The sequence below is a fragment of the Leucopleurus acutus genome (assembly GCF_964270905.1).
Source record: "Leucopleurus acutus genome assembly, chromosome: 20".
Classification (NCBI taxonomy): Eukaryota; Metazoa; Chordata; class Mammalia; order Artiodactyla; family Delphinidae; genus Leucopleurus; species Leucopleurus acutus.
The window spans coordinates 29226070-29241655 of record NC_139162.1 but is presented as its reverse complement, the minus strand read 5'-3'; the positions used below and the strand labels follow the sequence as shown (position 1 = coordinate 29241655).

Sequence of the window (15586 nt, the reverse complement as noted above, 5' to 3'; positions counted from 1 at the left end):
CATTGTGTCCTTCTCGGTGCATCATATCAGGGGGTACAGGATGCCAGTCTCTTATTACTAGGCATGTTGACCTTGATCACTCAGCTAAAGTGCTATCTACCAGCTTCCTCCTGTGCAGAGGTAGCATTATTCTCTGTGATTAGTAAGTGTCTTCTGGGAAGTTACTTTGAGGTTATGCAAATATCTCATTTGTCATCAGACTTTTGCCCACAGTTCTTACCATCCTTCAGTGAGTCTTGCAAACAAGGATTATTATTTATAGTGTTGATCTAAAGTGATTTCTAGTCCCATCATTCCCTCTAGATTAATTGAAGAGAAAAGTCCCTTTTCCCCTATTTATTCATTCGTTTGTTTACTCATTTATTCATTTCTATCAGTATGGGCTCATTGGTATTTATTTTATTCTGTGGTTTTAACCCATAGCCATCATTATTTATTTTTGTTGCTCCCTAGAATCCTCTCAACCTCTACTCCGTCCTTTTAAGTCCTTGAGGTTGGTAATAGTCAACTTGTTTTCAGTCACCTTATTTCAAATGTTTTCATGGTGGTCTCTTCAGAATGTAGCATCTATTGTCTTTATGCTTCAGGCGGGGGTGAGTCCCATTTTAGCAACCCCTACACAACTGTTAGCAGCTAAGCAGAAAGTCCCTGGTACAAACTGTGGGGCAGGACAAGTAAATCCCACTCAGACCTCACTCTCAAGGTACACATGGTCTGAGTAGTGGTTGGAAAACTTTCCAGTAAAAAATTAGATAGGAAATATTTTGGGCCTTTGTGGGCCACGTAGGTCTCTTGCATATTCTTTATTTGATTTTACCCTTTAAAAAGATAGAAACCATCCTTAGCTCACAGGCCATAACTCAATGGGCCACAGCTGGATTTGGGGACGGGGCAGGGAGGGGCGGGGCATGGCTTGCTGACCGCTGGTCTGGAGCAGTCCTGCTCAGGAGAACTCCCCGTGATAGAAATGTCCTATGTCTGCACAGCCCAGTGCAGTAGCTACATGCCACACGTGGTTAGTGAGCAGTTGAAATGTGGCTAGCGTGACTAAGTTGAATTTTTTTTTTTTTTTTATTGTTTTGCGGTACGCGGGCCTCTCACTGCTGTGGCCTCTCCCGTTGCGGAGCACAGGCTCCGGACGTGCAGGCTCAGCGGCCATGGCTCATGGGTCCAGCCGCTCCGTGGCACGTGGGATCTTCCCGGACCGGGGCACAAACCCGCGTCCCCTGCATCGGCAGGCAGACTCTCAACCACTGTGCCACCAGGGAAGCCCTGAATTTTTAACTTCATTAATTTTCATTCATTTATGTGTAAATAGCTCGTGGTTACCATATTGGGCAGTGCAGGTCTAGAGGATGGAAAACAACAAATTCACCAACACCAAAACCTTAGGGCCACTCTGCTTTGGTCCTATATATTCCCTCAGCCAAGGACCTTGGAACGAGTCCTGATCATCCAGAGAGTGGGGTTCCTGAGGACCATTTCCACTCCTGCCATCTCGGTGCAGCATGACCAAGGAGCCTTGGCGTGGTTACAGGTGGCCTCTGGAAAGTCTGCTGCCTCCTGGGGCTCAGAGGAGTCAGGGTTCTCAGGGCCCAGGAACTACCCTCAATGAGCCATGGCGGAGAATTTGCTAAGGGTCCTGGACCTGTGTGTCCACCTACCCCCATCTGTGTTTTCTGCAGACGTCAGCAAGCATGTGCACAATTATGTAGATTTGGGAATTCTGTGAGGAGAGGGTCCACAGTTGTCATGGAATTCAAAATCCTTCTACAGCCCCAGACGGATCTGAAGGACTGCTGTTACTTAAAGTAAGCATCTAAGCAACACCATCATCCCTGTCTTTCTCCTCATCACATCAACAGCTAATCACTTACCGTGTGCCTCAAGCTTTCTGCTAACTTCTCTGTATGTGTTATTTCAGTGTAAGCCTCACACCAACCTGATGAGGTTTCTGTAACTCTTACCTTCATTGCATTTGTGACGCGGCCTCATTTTGCAGATGAATAAATCACTGTAAATCACTGGCCCATGGCCACATGGCTAGTCTTGTGCAGAGCCAAGATGTGGACCCAGACGGTTTGCAGCTACAGGACTCGAAGAGTGGGAGCCCCCTTACACTTTGCCCCCAGGAGCCTCACTCTCCTCACCCTGGCCCCTCCCTTGCCAAGCAGTGAAACTCCAGAGTCTGCAGGCTTAACTTCTGTGTTATATTGGATTCTAGCCATTATAAACGGCTATTATTATTCCAAAATACTGTCATAGTCACAACTAACATTTATCCAGCTTAGATTATATCCCAGCCATGCATTTGGAAGTGACATTTGAAGTGGGTTTGAATCCAGGAAGTCTGGCTCCAAAGTCCAGGCTCTTAGCCCAGCAATTCTAAACACTGGCTGCTCATTGGAACCACTTGGAGAGCTTTAAAACACACTGATGCCTGGATCCCACACCCAGAGATTCATTTCATTGGTCTGGGTGCAGCCGGTGGGGCGTGGAGATTTGTATTAACAGCTCCTCCAGTGATTCTAATATCCAGCCAAGGTTGAAAGCCCCTGTCTTAGCCACTGCATTCTCCCATCTCAAACAGAATAAGATCCTTAGTGGGCTCAGGCTAACATGCCTACAGGACCATGTCATGGAAAATCTAGGGCCTCCTTTATTCTTCTCCTTAGGGGTGTGGCCTCGGACAATCCCAGAACCCTTAGGGACCTTGCAGGCGGAGGTTTTAGGCCTTCCTAGTTTATAAGTGTGGTTTGGACTAGGAGATGGTAAAGGATAGTGGAGCTGAGGGTGCTGCATGATACATGTAATTGGTTCCATGCTTTCTCCTTTATCATCTCATGATAAAGGAAGAAAACATGATCTTTCTTTTTGCTCTTGGCAACCCTCGTCCTTATAAATTAAAATGGGAAATGATAGCCTTGTCTCTAGTCTAGTTATTATTTGATTCCTTCTCTGACGTCTTCATAGCCAGCAGATCTGCCCCAGCCGAAGGGAGAAGTGAGTTGGGTTTTGAAACCCAGGTTGCTTTAATTACAGCCTTAAACTTCCTCCCAGCTTGGCTGTGAGCAGAATAAGGTGGAAGAAGATGACATTCTCTTATGTGGGGCTGAAGGGGCTTGGGGGATGTTGTGGGGAGCAGAAGCCAAGGCTTATTTCTACATCTTTCTGCTCCACAGAGCTCCTATCCCCTCCCTGCCTCCCCCTTCTTTCCCCTCCTCCATCCTTTTAAGTACATCCCCACCCCAAGCTTCACAGCTGCCGTGAGCCAGGCACCAAGCATCTTCTCATATCCAAGTCCCATTTAGTCCTCGCAGTTCATGGAGGTGGGAATTACTCCTATTTTCCAGATAAGAATGTAGTGGTACAGGTTTTAGGGAAGTGGCAGAGCTGGGATCCGAACCCGGGCCGTCTGAGTTAAGGCCCTCATCCCATCCACAGGCCTCTTCCCTGTCTTCTCTTCCATCCCATCAGAGTCTCCAGTGGGGTGTATTCGGGACAGGAGTGCAGGAGTGTCTGTGGGCAGATCAGAGCCCTTCTCATGCATCTCTTTCTCACCCTGAAGCTGCTTTTGTGTGCTTCTCAGTATCTAAGTCATGAGCTGCCTCTGGATTTGTTTTTGCTTTCTTTTGTTTTTCTTACATCTTTATTGGAGTATAATTGCTTTACAATGGTGTGTTAGTTTCTGCTTTATAACAAAGTGAATCAGTTATACATATACATATGTCCCCATAGCTCTTCCCTCTTGCGTCTCCCTCGCTCCCACCCTCCCTATCCCACCCCTCTAGGTGGTCACAAAGCACCGAGCTGATCTCCCTGTGCTATGAGGCTGCTTCCCACTAGCTATCTATTTTACGTTTGGTAGTGTATATATGTCCATGCCACTCTCTCACTTTGTTTTTAATGGCCCTTTTATCTAAATGCTTCTGCTTTAAAAGTTACCCCCTCTCAGTCTGGGGACCCAGCAGGTAGGACTCCCAGGGCCAACCAACCCTGAAGAGATTAGTTGGTTTTTTTTGCTTTCCTCAGAGCCTGCTGGCTGATTCTCTTGCCATCTTGTACTTATTTAAGCTGACAGATTGAACATATCATTCAAGGGAACAAAACTTCGATACTCCCCAGGCTCTAGGCCTGAGGCCAAATAGCCCAAGGCTGAAGGAAACCCGGAGGTTCTGTAACTTAATCTGTAAAAGGGCACCCTTGGTGAACACGCTCAGGGAATAGAAAACTTCTACCCGCTGCATGTTCCTGGTGGGGAAGAGAACTCTCTCTCCACCCCAACACTAACCCTTTGCACTTAAATGTCAAGTGAGATCTGAGCCCGTTTGGCCTGTAGACATCGGAAAGTCTGGACCGTGTACTCCACGATGATTCATTTTCATTAAACTGCTGGAAAACTACAACAAACAACAAAGTTACTTGTACTAATCCCCAAGACTTCGGCCTGTTACGGGAGAGGAGGCTGGATTCACTTTTCTTGGAAATCAGCTCTGGAGTCTGGCTTTTTCACTGATGAAATATCTAGACAACCACTGCAAGGCTGAAAGTGGACCTCACACACATGTGGGTCACCTGGGCCGGTTAGGAGGCGTTTCGGCCATCTGATTGGATTCTAGAGTCATTTTAGCACGTTTGAGGGCAAGCACTGTTGGTTCAGTGCCTTTTTTTTTTTTCATGATTTTAACAGTCAAATTGGCCAAATGGTTATTGGTACCATTCAATACTTGGCCCGTATGGAAAGAAATGGGAAGAAGCAGGATTAAGAGTCAGATGGGCTCAGTACCTGATTCTGGTTCTCCATATTTTTAGATATGCCCGGCCTCTCTTCTCTTCCAATCTCCTCCCTTCCCTTCGCTCCCCTCCCCTCCCCTCTCCCCTCCCCAACCCCATGCTTCTCCTCCTCTTCCCCTCCCCCTCCTGCCCTCCCCCTCCTGCCCTCCCCCTCCTCCCTTCCCTTTTCCTCTCTCTCCCCCTACTCTCCCCCTCCTCCCCCCTCCTCCCCTCCCCTTCCTCCCCTCCCCCTCCTCCCTTCCCTTTTCCTCTCTCTCCCCCTACTCTTCCCCCTCCTCCTCCTTCCCCTTCTTCTCCTTCTTCTTCCTCTCTCTCTTTCTCTCTCTCTCCCTCCCTCTCCCACTCTCTCCCTCCTTCTCATCATAGGAGAGGGACCTCAGCCAGGGCCTCAGTTTTGAGCTGAGACTAGCAGGGACAGAAGTTCACCAGGCAGACACATTGGGCCAGGAAGTGTGTTCTAGGCATAAAGGAACAGACGGTTCCAAGGCCCAGAGTGACGAGAGCTTCATATAATTCGGGAATGACAAGTGGCTGGTGGTCGCCAGGAGCCAAAGGCATGGTGTGGCAAGGCATGGGGTGCTCTTGGTACAGGACGATTGAGAAAGGCCTCCGGTTCTGAAAGGCATATGTTTTTATCCTCTCTACCAGGATTCCACAGCGCTGATGCTTTTGACATTTGGGGCTGGATAATTGCGGTGGGAAGGCTGTCCTGTGCATTTTGGACGTTTAGCCTCATCCCGGGCTTCTGCCCACTAGACACCAGTAACACCCCTCTGCCCTCCAGCTGTGACAACCAAAAATGTCTCCAGCTGTTGCCAAGTGTCCAGGGAAAGCAGGGGCAAAATTGCCCCCAGTGAGAACCACTGTTTTAGGTGATAAGGAGCCTCTGAGCATTTGGGGGCAGAAGAGTGACAAAGTTAGAACACAACTTCAGATGAATCGGATGGTTCTACAGCAGCACAGACTGTAGATTTAAGGAGGCTGACTGGAGGTAGAGAGACTGGGATGGTGGGAGGATGGGGAGGTTTTTACAGTAGTCCTGGAGGAACAGAATATGGGTCTGGCCTGGCATCGGGCCATGAGGACGGGGGTGTTGGTTGAGCTGATTTCCAAGAGCTAGGGCTAGGAGGGGCCAGACACAGAGACTGATTGCTCAGGAAAGTTGATGCAGGGTGAGTAGTTTGTGTCCACAGCATCCTGCCTGGGGGCAGTGGGGATGAAGGCCGTTCTGGAGATGGGGACACGGGTCTTTGTGGGCCTTGATCAGCCACACAGCTCTGCTCATTCATTCCCGAGCGCTCACTGCAGACTCCTCTGTTTTCCTGTCACCACCCACCTCCCTCTCCCCATCTCGCCCCTACCACACCTGGCCACCCCTTCTCAACTCACCGGCTCTCCCACAGGCCCGCAGAGAAGGCACCAGCCAGCCCCTCAGTGGAGCCCGCCACAGGGACTCCCTTGGCTGAGTTTTCTGGGCACTCCTTAGCTTCTTTGCCAATGCCCGCTGCTCCTTGAAGGCTGGGACTCAGTCAGAATGATAGTTACAATGACCATTGGCGCTGAGCATCTCCTGGGTTCTAGGCACTGTCTCACATTCTGCAACGTCAGCCTCGCGAGAGCCATTTTACTGAAGAGGAAAAGGGCTCAAGATGGGGAATGTTTGCACCAGCTATTGTCACCCAGGAGTTCCATGTGGCTGGAGCCATCACCTGCTTGTCCACAGCTTTGTCACCTGCCCCCAGCAGTCCTCTTTCGTTTTGACTTCTTTCTCACGAAATTAGGTGTGTGAGATTCATCCATACGGAGCTAGTTGCTATATAATATTCCAATTTATGAATATATCATAATTTATGTAGTCTACTGTTTTTGTTTTGTTTTGTTTAATATTTATTTATTTATTGGCTGCATTCATTCTTAGTTGCAGCACGCAGGATCTTTTGTTGCAGTGTGCAGTCTTCTCTCTAGTTGAGGCGCACGGGCCTAGTTGCCCCAAGGCATGTGGGATCTCAGTTCCCTGACCAGAGATCGAACCAGCATCCCCTGCATTGCAAAGCGGATTCTTAACCACTGGACCACCAGGGAAGTCCCTGTAGTCTACTGTTTATAGATATTTATTTTGCAATTTGGGGTTGTTATGAATAATGCTGCTATGAACATTCTAGACCATGTCTTTTGGTGAACATATGTACAATGTTTCTACTGGGCAAACACCCAGGAGTGGAATTGCTAAAGCAGAGGATACACATACCTTTAGTTGGGGTAGATATTCCCAAATAGGAGAAAAGTTTACTCTTATCTCAGTTTCTAGACCAGGGATTCCAAACCTCAGCAACATGGGAATTTTGGAGGCTGTCCTGTGCCTTATAGGATGTTTAGGTTGTCCTGTGCATCATAGGATGTCCCACTTCTCTATCCTCTAGATGTCTCCTACCCAAGTCGTGACAATCAAAGACATCTCCAGACATTGCCAAATGTTCCAGTGTCCACTGCTTTAGACCATGAGTGCTATGAGGGCAGAGACCTTTCCTCTGTTTACCATCTCCCTAGGACCTGGCTTGCAGGTGGCACTCAAGAGATATTTGTTATGTTGAAAGCTTCTGTTACCGTTTAAAAAGCAGCCTTGGGTGGGGACTTCTCCTCAGATGAGTTGCTGGCCCAGGGCAGGGAGGTGCTGGGCACAGGCCATGACTATGCAGGGCAGGTCCAAGTGATGCAGGGCTGTAGCGGGGGCAGCCGAGGGCCTGTCTCCATCAATGTGCACTTTCGAGGACTGGCCTGTGGTCGAGGCCTTGATCATCCTCTCTGACGACACCATCTTCCCTGGTCCGCTCCCCTCTCCTCCCCGCAGACGTGGCGTCCTGCACCTTCACGAGAGCAGTGGGATTCATGACATCGGCCTGCCCCAGTGGCAGCTCTTGCTCTGTCTGATTGTCGTCGTCATCGTCCTGTTTTTTAGCCTCTGGAAAGGAGTGAAGACATCAGGAAAGGTAATATCTTTGTTTCTCTTTCAGTTGGGAGGTTGGCCTCAAAAACGATGGGTTTTTTTCTACCTATAAACAGGTAGTTGGTGAAAAGAAAAGGTGGTGCTAGAAGTACAAAACCTGGGTTTGCACCCCAGCTCTACCACTGGCTTGCTGGAGATTTTAGATGAATCCCCTCCCTTCCCTAAGCCCAGGACTCCCCAGCAGTAGGATGAGGGAGTGCAAGTGGATCAGAGTTCTTCACAATTTCCCACCAAAGCCTCCCTAATAGCAGAGACCAGGGAACGGGACACCCCAAGGGTCTCTGGAAAAAGCCCAAAGCAACCTGTTGACATGTGTTTGATAAATCTTAAATTCTGGACTAAAACTGCATGCAAATATTGCAGCCTTCTCTAGCATATAACCATTTCCTTCACTATAAAATTGATTGTTCCCACCTCTGAATTTTTGAGTAAATGAGAATGCTCCAGAAGATATCTAGATGAATCCTGGGGCATCCTCTGACACAGTGCGGAGTGCTCGCAAGGGTCTACGTTTCCTGGAGAGAGGAGCACAGGGTTTGATGACCTAGGAGAGCCTGCCAGAGTTGGCATTCTGACTTAGGTGACAGTGCCCCCCATAGTCAGCACCTCATGGTGGAGTATACTCAGGTCATGGCCCACATTGATTCTGAGCCTGACGAATATCATGAGAACAACAGCTCCATTTGGACCCTATGGGTCCATGTGGAGCTTGGCTGTATTAAAGAGGCTGTAGCTGGGAAATATTCTGTCCAGTGTTTTGGTTAGCTATCGTTGTGTAACAAAATACCTCAAGATGTAGAGATGTAAAATAACAGCCATTTTATTACCTCTCATGATTCTGTGGGTTGACCGGGCTCAGCAAGGTGGTTCTTCTGCTCCATGTGATATTGCCTGAGCTACATGTCTGGGGGATTGACTGGGCTGGAACCTCCAAGATGGCTAACACTCATGGATGGCAGTTGGTACTGGCTGGGAGCTTAACAGGAGCTGTCAACCAGAGCACCTTGGGTAGTTTCCATACAGCCTCGCCCTGTAGCTTGGGTATGTCACAGCATGATGGCTGAGTTCCAAGAGCATGTTCCAAGCAGACAAGCCCCAATGTACAAGTAGCTCTTCCAGTCTCTGTTTTCATCATGCTTGCTATTGTCCCAATGAACAAGATAAGTCTTGTGGTAAAGCCCAGAGTCAGTGTGGAACACACAGTGTGTATGTTCATTGGGGGTTACAAGGCAACAGTAATCAGGTAGGCATGAATTTATGAGAACCTTCATTAGGCAACTGATTTTGAATTTTTTTAAATTTATTTTATTTATTTATTTTTGTCTGTGTTGTGTCTTCATTGCTGCGCGTGGACTTTCTCTAGTTGTGGCAAGCGGGGGCTACTCTTCCTTGTGGTGCACAGGCTTCTCATTGCAGTGGCGTATCTTGTTGCGGAGCATAGGCTCTAGGCTCACAGGCTTCAGCAGTTGTGGTACGCGGGCTCAGTAGTTGTGGCTCGCGGGCTCTAGAGCGCAGGCTCAGTAGTTGTGGCGCATGGGCTTTGTTGCTCCGCGGCATGTGGGATCTTCCTTGACCAGGGATCAAACCTCTGTCCCCTGCGTTGGCAGGCAGATTCTTAACCATGGCGCCACCGGGGAAGCCCTAAGCAACTGATTTTGAAAAGTGGGGTGCATCAGGGTTCTCTCTGGTGCTCCTAAAGTCTTGGTTATGCCATAGATAGCAAAGATAGTGACAGGGGACCAGCAGCCAACGGGAATGAAATTTGACAAGAGCCTGAAGTGGAACTTCCTATCAGCGTATTGGAGACATGGTATCTGCCCCAAGGAAGAACCCAAATGAAATGCAGACCAGAGCTTGGAGGAATTCTAAGATAGAGCAAAACCAGGCTAGGACCACAACCATCCCAACACCTGACACATAGTAGGTCTTCAGTAAATATTTATTGACGGAGTAGTGAGGAAAGAAGGGAAGGGAGGAAGAAGGGTAGGTGGGTAAATAAGTTTGGGGAACTTCATTAAGTGTTCTTTTGAATTCAACTCGGTAAACATTTATGGATACCTACTATGTGCCAGGCTTGATGCTAGTACGAGTGATGCAAGAAGAAATAAGACAGATTCAATTGATTGTAGTATTATGTGTGTTATAGCCAGGTAGGTGTAGGTCAATGTTATTATTTTTGTGCATCTCCGTTCAGAGACATATGTGTGTCCCCCTTTCAATAAACACTAATGGTCACAAACTATACACACTATTATAGATCTTGCTTTTTAAAAAACTTAACTTTACCTTGAAAACAATTTTATATCAGGTAGGTTGCACTTTAATTGAGATACAAACTGTGGGTTTTTCAACTGTCATTAAATCAATTTAGTGGGTCACCACAATTTTTCAAAATGAAATCGTCTAGATAATAACAGCGTGCATTGCACATACTAAAGATAGAGATGTCTTGTGGAATTTTTGCATTTCAGTTATAGCAACCCATACGTCTCAATAAATAAGGTTTTTCTTACCATGAGTTCCCATGGTCCAAAAACCATAAGATGTTACATTAGTGGAAGAAGGAAGCTCTTCAGACTGAGAGGGTCTGCAAAGACCATGGAGAAGGTGGCATTGGGCTAGGTCAGGTAGAGATGGAGCAGAGGGAAAGGGTTTTCAGCTGCAAGCAAAACTACAGAAGCCCCAGGCCAGCCTTGTCCAGTCTCTCTGTGCCTCTCCTGGGTATCGAAAGCAGGGCTTTCCTGGCCTCTGCAGGCAGCAGAGCTGCAGGTGTATGAGCTCTACTACTGCTGCCGGCCTGGGTGAGGGGCCACCACGGGCTTCTAATATTACACCTCAAGATTAAGTTTCCTGTAGCCATCGCCAAAGGGGTACAGCCTGCCCCACCTTGTTTAGCACTTGGCTGGAGCAGGCCTGAGTTGTCTATGGGGAGACTGATGTTAAAGAGAAAAGGAGGGGAGACTCGCATGCTCCGTTTCTTTGTGCAAAGTCACCTTTGGAGGAGGAGGACTCACGCCCTCCCCTGAGGAGTGTAATGACGAGTGGGGCAGGAGTGTTGCCCTAGGAAGCCCCCCGCAGATGGAAACTTGTCGCCTGAAGTCCCTGCCCACATTTTGCCTCCAGAGCAGGCGAGGACCCCTGCAGTCCATAGGGAAGGGCTTTCTAGAATAAGGAACTTCATGCAGGACATTGCAGTGTCCTGTCTTTCATTGTTTTTATACTCTGGCTCATGAGAAAACGAAGAGCATTGCTTATTTCTTCCCAGACTACGTCTGGAACAGGACACGGATCTTTTCTTAGCAGGCTGCCAAAGCCACAGAGCTGGCCTGAAATGAATTGCAAGTGTTCAAACTTCCTGTCTTGGCCGGTGAAGGCTCTGTTCTTGGGAAGATGGCTCCACAGCTGGCAGCTGGGATACTGGGGGGCGAGGTACAGTCTGAATCAGGGAAAGGGGTTACCGCAGACCACACACTCTGTGACCCTGGCCCACCGACCACCACAGGGTAGACGGCGGAGGCCAGTCAGCCCCCAGGGCATCGGGCAAGTGTGCACACAGTGCTGCTTGCCACCCTGGAGTCCTGTCTGCCCGCCCACCACTCATAGGTGTTGGCTGAACCAGCACTTAGAAACTACAAGCCTGTACCAAACGCCTAAGTGTTGAACTGGAAGGTTCTCCAAAGCCATGTGCTCCAGCCTGCTTGTACAGATGGGGAAGCTGAGGCCGAGAGAGGGACAGGGTTTCACAGCCTGGCAGAGCCAGGACTTGCACGTGGGTCTCAAACATGCAGTAGCGTGAGGCATTAAGAACACGGCTTTGTGTTGGTTGAGGGGCTGGAGTCCCGGCACCATCATTCACTAATGGGTGACCTCGGGATGAATGAGGCTCCCTAAGCTTCAGTGTCCTCACCCCGCAAAATGAGGGCAGTTCATGATCCTGCCTGCCTCCAGGGCAGCTGGGAGGATGGGGTGAGAGGTCCTCGCTGCTGGGCTAGCAGATGGAAATTGCTCAATAAATGATCCTCACCTGTCTTTGTCCCCTGCATCCACCTGAGGGAGCCTTTAAAGCATGGAGTGCAAGCCCCATCCCAGACCAATTAAATCAGAAACTCCAAAAATGGAGTCTGAACTTGGACATTTTTGTCTGTAACTTCCCCCAGAGTCGTCTAATGTATAGTCAGGGGTGAGAAGGAACAGCGAGGAAGCCTACGCAGCCTTCTCCTCTCCCCGCCTCTCTTCTCTGTTTCTTCATCGTGGGCGGGGTGGGCTGGTGTCTCTTTTCAGTCTGGGGACAGTTTTTTCCCTTATGGGTTTCTGGATGAGGCAGTTTGTATTTGCCCTAAATCCATCCCCAAATAAAGAGCAGCCAGGGATTCTGCTTTCTGCCCAGCCACGTCCCTCCCTGGGTTGGTGAGCTTAGGAGGACACGCTTGAATGAAGGTAAACGAGAGGGGGAGAGAAGGGAGGAAGGAGGGCGTAAAGGTGAGGGTGCTAGTTAGTGCAGGAAGCTGGTAGAGCAGGAGGCGCTGGGCACCGAGAGAGTCTGCGTCCTCACTGCCTTGGCTTCCTTGGCAGCGGTGCCCCCAGGTGCTGACTTTCTCATTGGGTGCAGCCTTGGTCTGTCCGCTCTGTCCTGGAGTGCCCCAGGCCTGGCCTAGAGGTGGAGCTTTTAGCACGCGCACGGTGTGAAGGAACATGTGGGGAGGGTGTGACTGGCTCGCCCCCCGCCAGCCCCCCACCCCGCTGGCAGCAGAGTCGGGCCCTCACTGCGACCTTGCCCACCGCCAGGTGGTGTGGATCACGGCCACGCTGCCTTACCTCGTGCTGTTTGTACTCCTGGTCCACGGCATCACGCTGCCCGGCGCTTCCAACGGCATCAACGCCTACCTGCACATCGACTTCTACCGTCTGAAAGAGGCCACGGTCAGTGCCCAGTGACCACCCACCCTTGGGCCAGGGTTGGGGAGGGTTCTCGGTGCAGGCAGTGAAAGAAAATCTGGTCCCAGCTCTGCATAGCCTGGGATGGATCCTTCCCAATCTGGGCTGCAGCTTCTCTACCTGACCAAGGCCAATTTGATTTGCACCTGACAGTCTCCGTGAGCCTGTCCAGCTCTGATGGCTCGGGATCTGTGGTTCTGTTGAGTGGCCTTTGCAGACCCCTCCTTTCAAGGAAAGCAATACCCTGTCCTGGGTTCTTACCTCTGCCCTGTGCCGTGGCCCCAGCCTCACCCCAGCCACCCTAGCCCTATTTCTACTCTGGTCTCCAACTCTGGCCTCTGGTACCCCTCCAGCTCACTGTCCTGCCCAGAGGCAGCGATTACAGTGAAGGTGGGGTGACTTTGGAGTGGAGTCCAAAGTAACACGGTGAGGCTGGGAACAGGGACAATCTTAGAGGTTCCTAGTGCCTTGAGCATCTTCAAATCACAGCTGAGATTATTTCCAACCTCCACCCTCGCGTCTGCCTCAGTGACCACACCTCAATATTTCCCCTCATTATCCCCAAAGACTTCTCCACACTCTACTTGAACCCATAATAACCCTGGCAGGCAAGATCAACATAGGATTAGGACGGATGCCTCCCAGTACACACCTCCCATTGTCCCAGCACAACTCTGTGTTACAGCCCAGTAACCAAGAGAAAACCCTACTTCCTTAGTAACTGTCAGAAAAACAACAGAGCATAAGACATGAAACAGCCTTGTAAATTGTGAAGCAAGTCAGAGTTCTATCTGTTCTGCATTGTTGAAATATCCTAAGTCTTTCTGGACAGTAGAAACTCAGCCTGAGTGCCGTCTCAGGGAGCAGATATATCTTCCTCCGTCAGATTGCTTCTCTCATTACACCCTTTGCTTACAAAGCAGGGGAAGTCTAGAATAGCACGAGTGGGGAGATGACAGAAGTCTCACAAATCCGAATTGTGGCTTAGTCCTGGTGAGCTAGGTAAAATTATCCCCACTGTACAGATGAGGAAACTGAGATATAGACAGTGAAATTGACCAGGGCAAGACCATGAGGCTGAGAGGTTGGAGAGGAGCTCAGATGTCCGGGCTTCCAGCCATGCAGTTTCATCATCCAAAAGATGAAGGGAGTAGACCCGACTGGCCACCAAGGAGTCACCACTGTCTATGGGTTGGTAGAAGGTACTAGGAATCATTACCCCTTTCTGAAGATGTTGTCTCCATAACCGCTGAGATAGTCATAACCCTTTGCCCTTGCCCTATCCACATTCTAGTCTAGAACATTTTGTTTATTAACTTTCTTTGAAAATCAGGATGTCAGATTGAGCCAGTGAGTTCCTCTGGGGTGAGCTCACTCACGACCACCCAAGGCTGGGAGATGCTAGAGAGACCCCAGCCTCTCTCCACAGTGATTTTGTACAGGCTGCTGGAGAGCAGGAGTTGCATGGCTGCCCATCTGTAGTTCAGACCTCAGTTCCTCAGGTCTTAGGGCATCCCGGGACTTCCCAGCCCTTCTGGAGCAGTGAGGTAGTCCAATTCTGTGGAAACAGAGGGTGATGGCCTTTATCTGCCCATTTCAGGTATGGATTGATGCTGCAACTCAGATATTTTTTTCCTTGGGCGCTGGATTTGGTGTCTTGATTGCATTTGCTAGTTACAACAAATTTGACAACAACTGCTATAGGTAAGATCCTTCCTGGGGCTCTGGAAAGCTCTAAATCCTGGGAATCAACCCTTGCAGGGATGGGAGAGAGGGCTCTGGTCTGGGACAAGTCAAATTTTCTGCTTGGGTTTCTTTCCCCGTGAAATGAAGCAGAGTAGACCATCCTGGATGTTCTGTGAACTCCAACATGGCCTATGGGGGTCCTGATGAGCATATGTCAGTTCAGGACACCTCCCAGATAGATGCAGGGTGAGGAGCTGGCAAAGTTGAGGCCACTAACACTGGGATATCATGAGGGTGGGTGGCTGGGACAGAGGGGCACTGTGTGGCTTTCAGAGCAGCCAGCACTGCCTGTCTGTCCATCTGATGCCCAGGCAGACAAGGTTGGAATATCCAGGCTGGTTGCTTGAGGGGTGAGGGCCTAGCAGGGTCAGAGCTTAAGACCACACAGCAGAATGAGAAGTCTGCTCAGTGCCGTAGAGTCAGAAGACCATGCTCTAGATCACCTGGTCCTGTAAGCATTTAATGCTGCCTCCTGCAGCCCCAGTGCTGTGAGGGCTTCAGACATGGGCACAGATGGGGCTGCTTCCATCCCTCTCTATCAAAGGCTTAAGACAGAATCATAACCTCCCTGGTACAAGACAGAGTAGGATGAATGCATATCAGTGGGACAGGCTTTAGGGAGGCTAAGGAAATGGGGTGATCAGCCATCTGATGGGGGGTCAGCAAGAGCACAGAAGTGCATTTGAGGTGAGCCTTAGAAGATAGTTAGGGTTGGGATAGGCAGACACGGAGTGAGTGGACAACTTACAGCATGAGCAAAGCCAGGGGAGGTGGTGTGTTTGTGAACCAGCAAGTTGACTGGTTTGCTCAGAGAGTACGTGTTGGGGAGTCATGGGAGATAAGCCTGGAAAGAAGTTTGGGTCATCTCAGCAAAGCTCTTGAATGCCTGGGTGAAAAGTTGGGAGGCATTGGGGAGCCACAGAAAGTTTGTTGAGGAAGGAGGCTGGTGCCTCGATTTCCCAGCAAGAGTTTGATATCAGGCTCTGGTGTTAAAGTGTTTCATCCAGAAGCTGCTGACCTATTTCCTGCACCTACATGTTCTGACCCTGTGATGGTGGGGTGCTGGGGGCCCATGTGGCAGCAGGGACGCTGAAGAGGGGGTTGGCA

At 49.7% G+C, this 15586-nt stretch overlaps 1 protein-coding gene across 1 annotated transcript in view; it reads left to right on the top strand.

The window, feature by feature from the left end:
• Positions 1-15586, top strand: part of SLC6A2 (solute carrier family 6 member 2) — a gene marked incomplete at both ends in the record, with an annotated part of 34164 nt that overhangs the window by 13445 nt on the left and 5133 nt on the right. Inside the window, 3 exon segments of the mRNA XM_082862798.1 lie at positions 7643-7781; positions 12584-12718; positions 14334-14437. Of these exon segments, the coding sequence (XP_082718924.1) occupies positions 7643-7781; positions 12584-12718; positions 14334-14437 (378 nt within the window).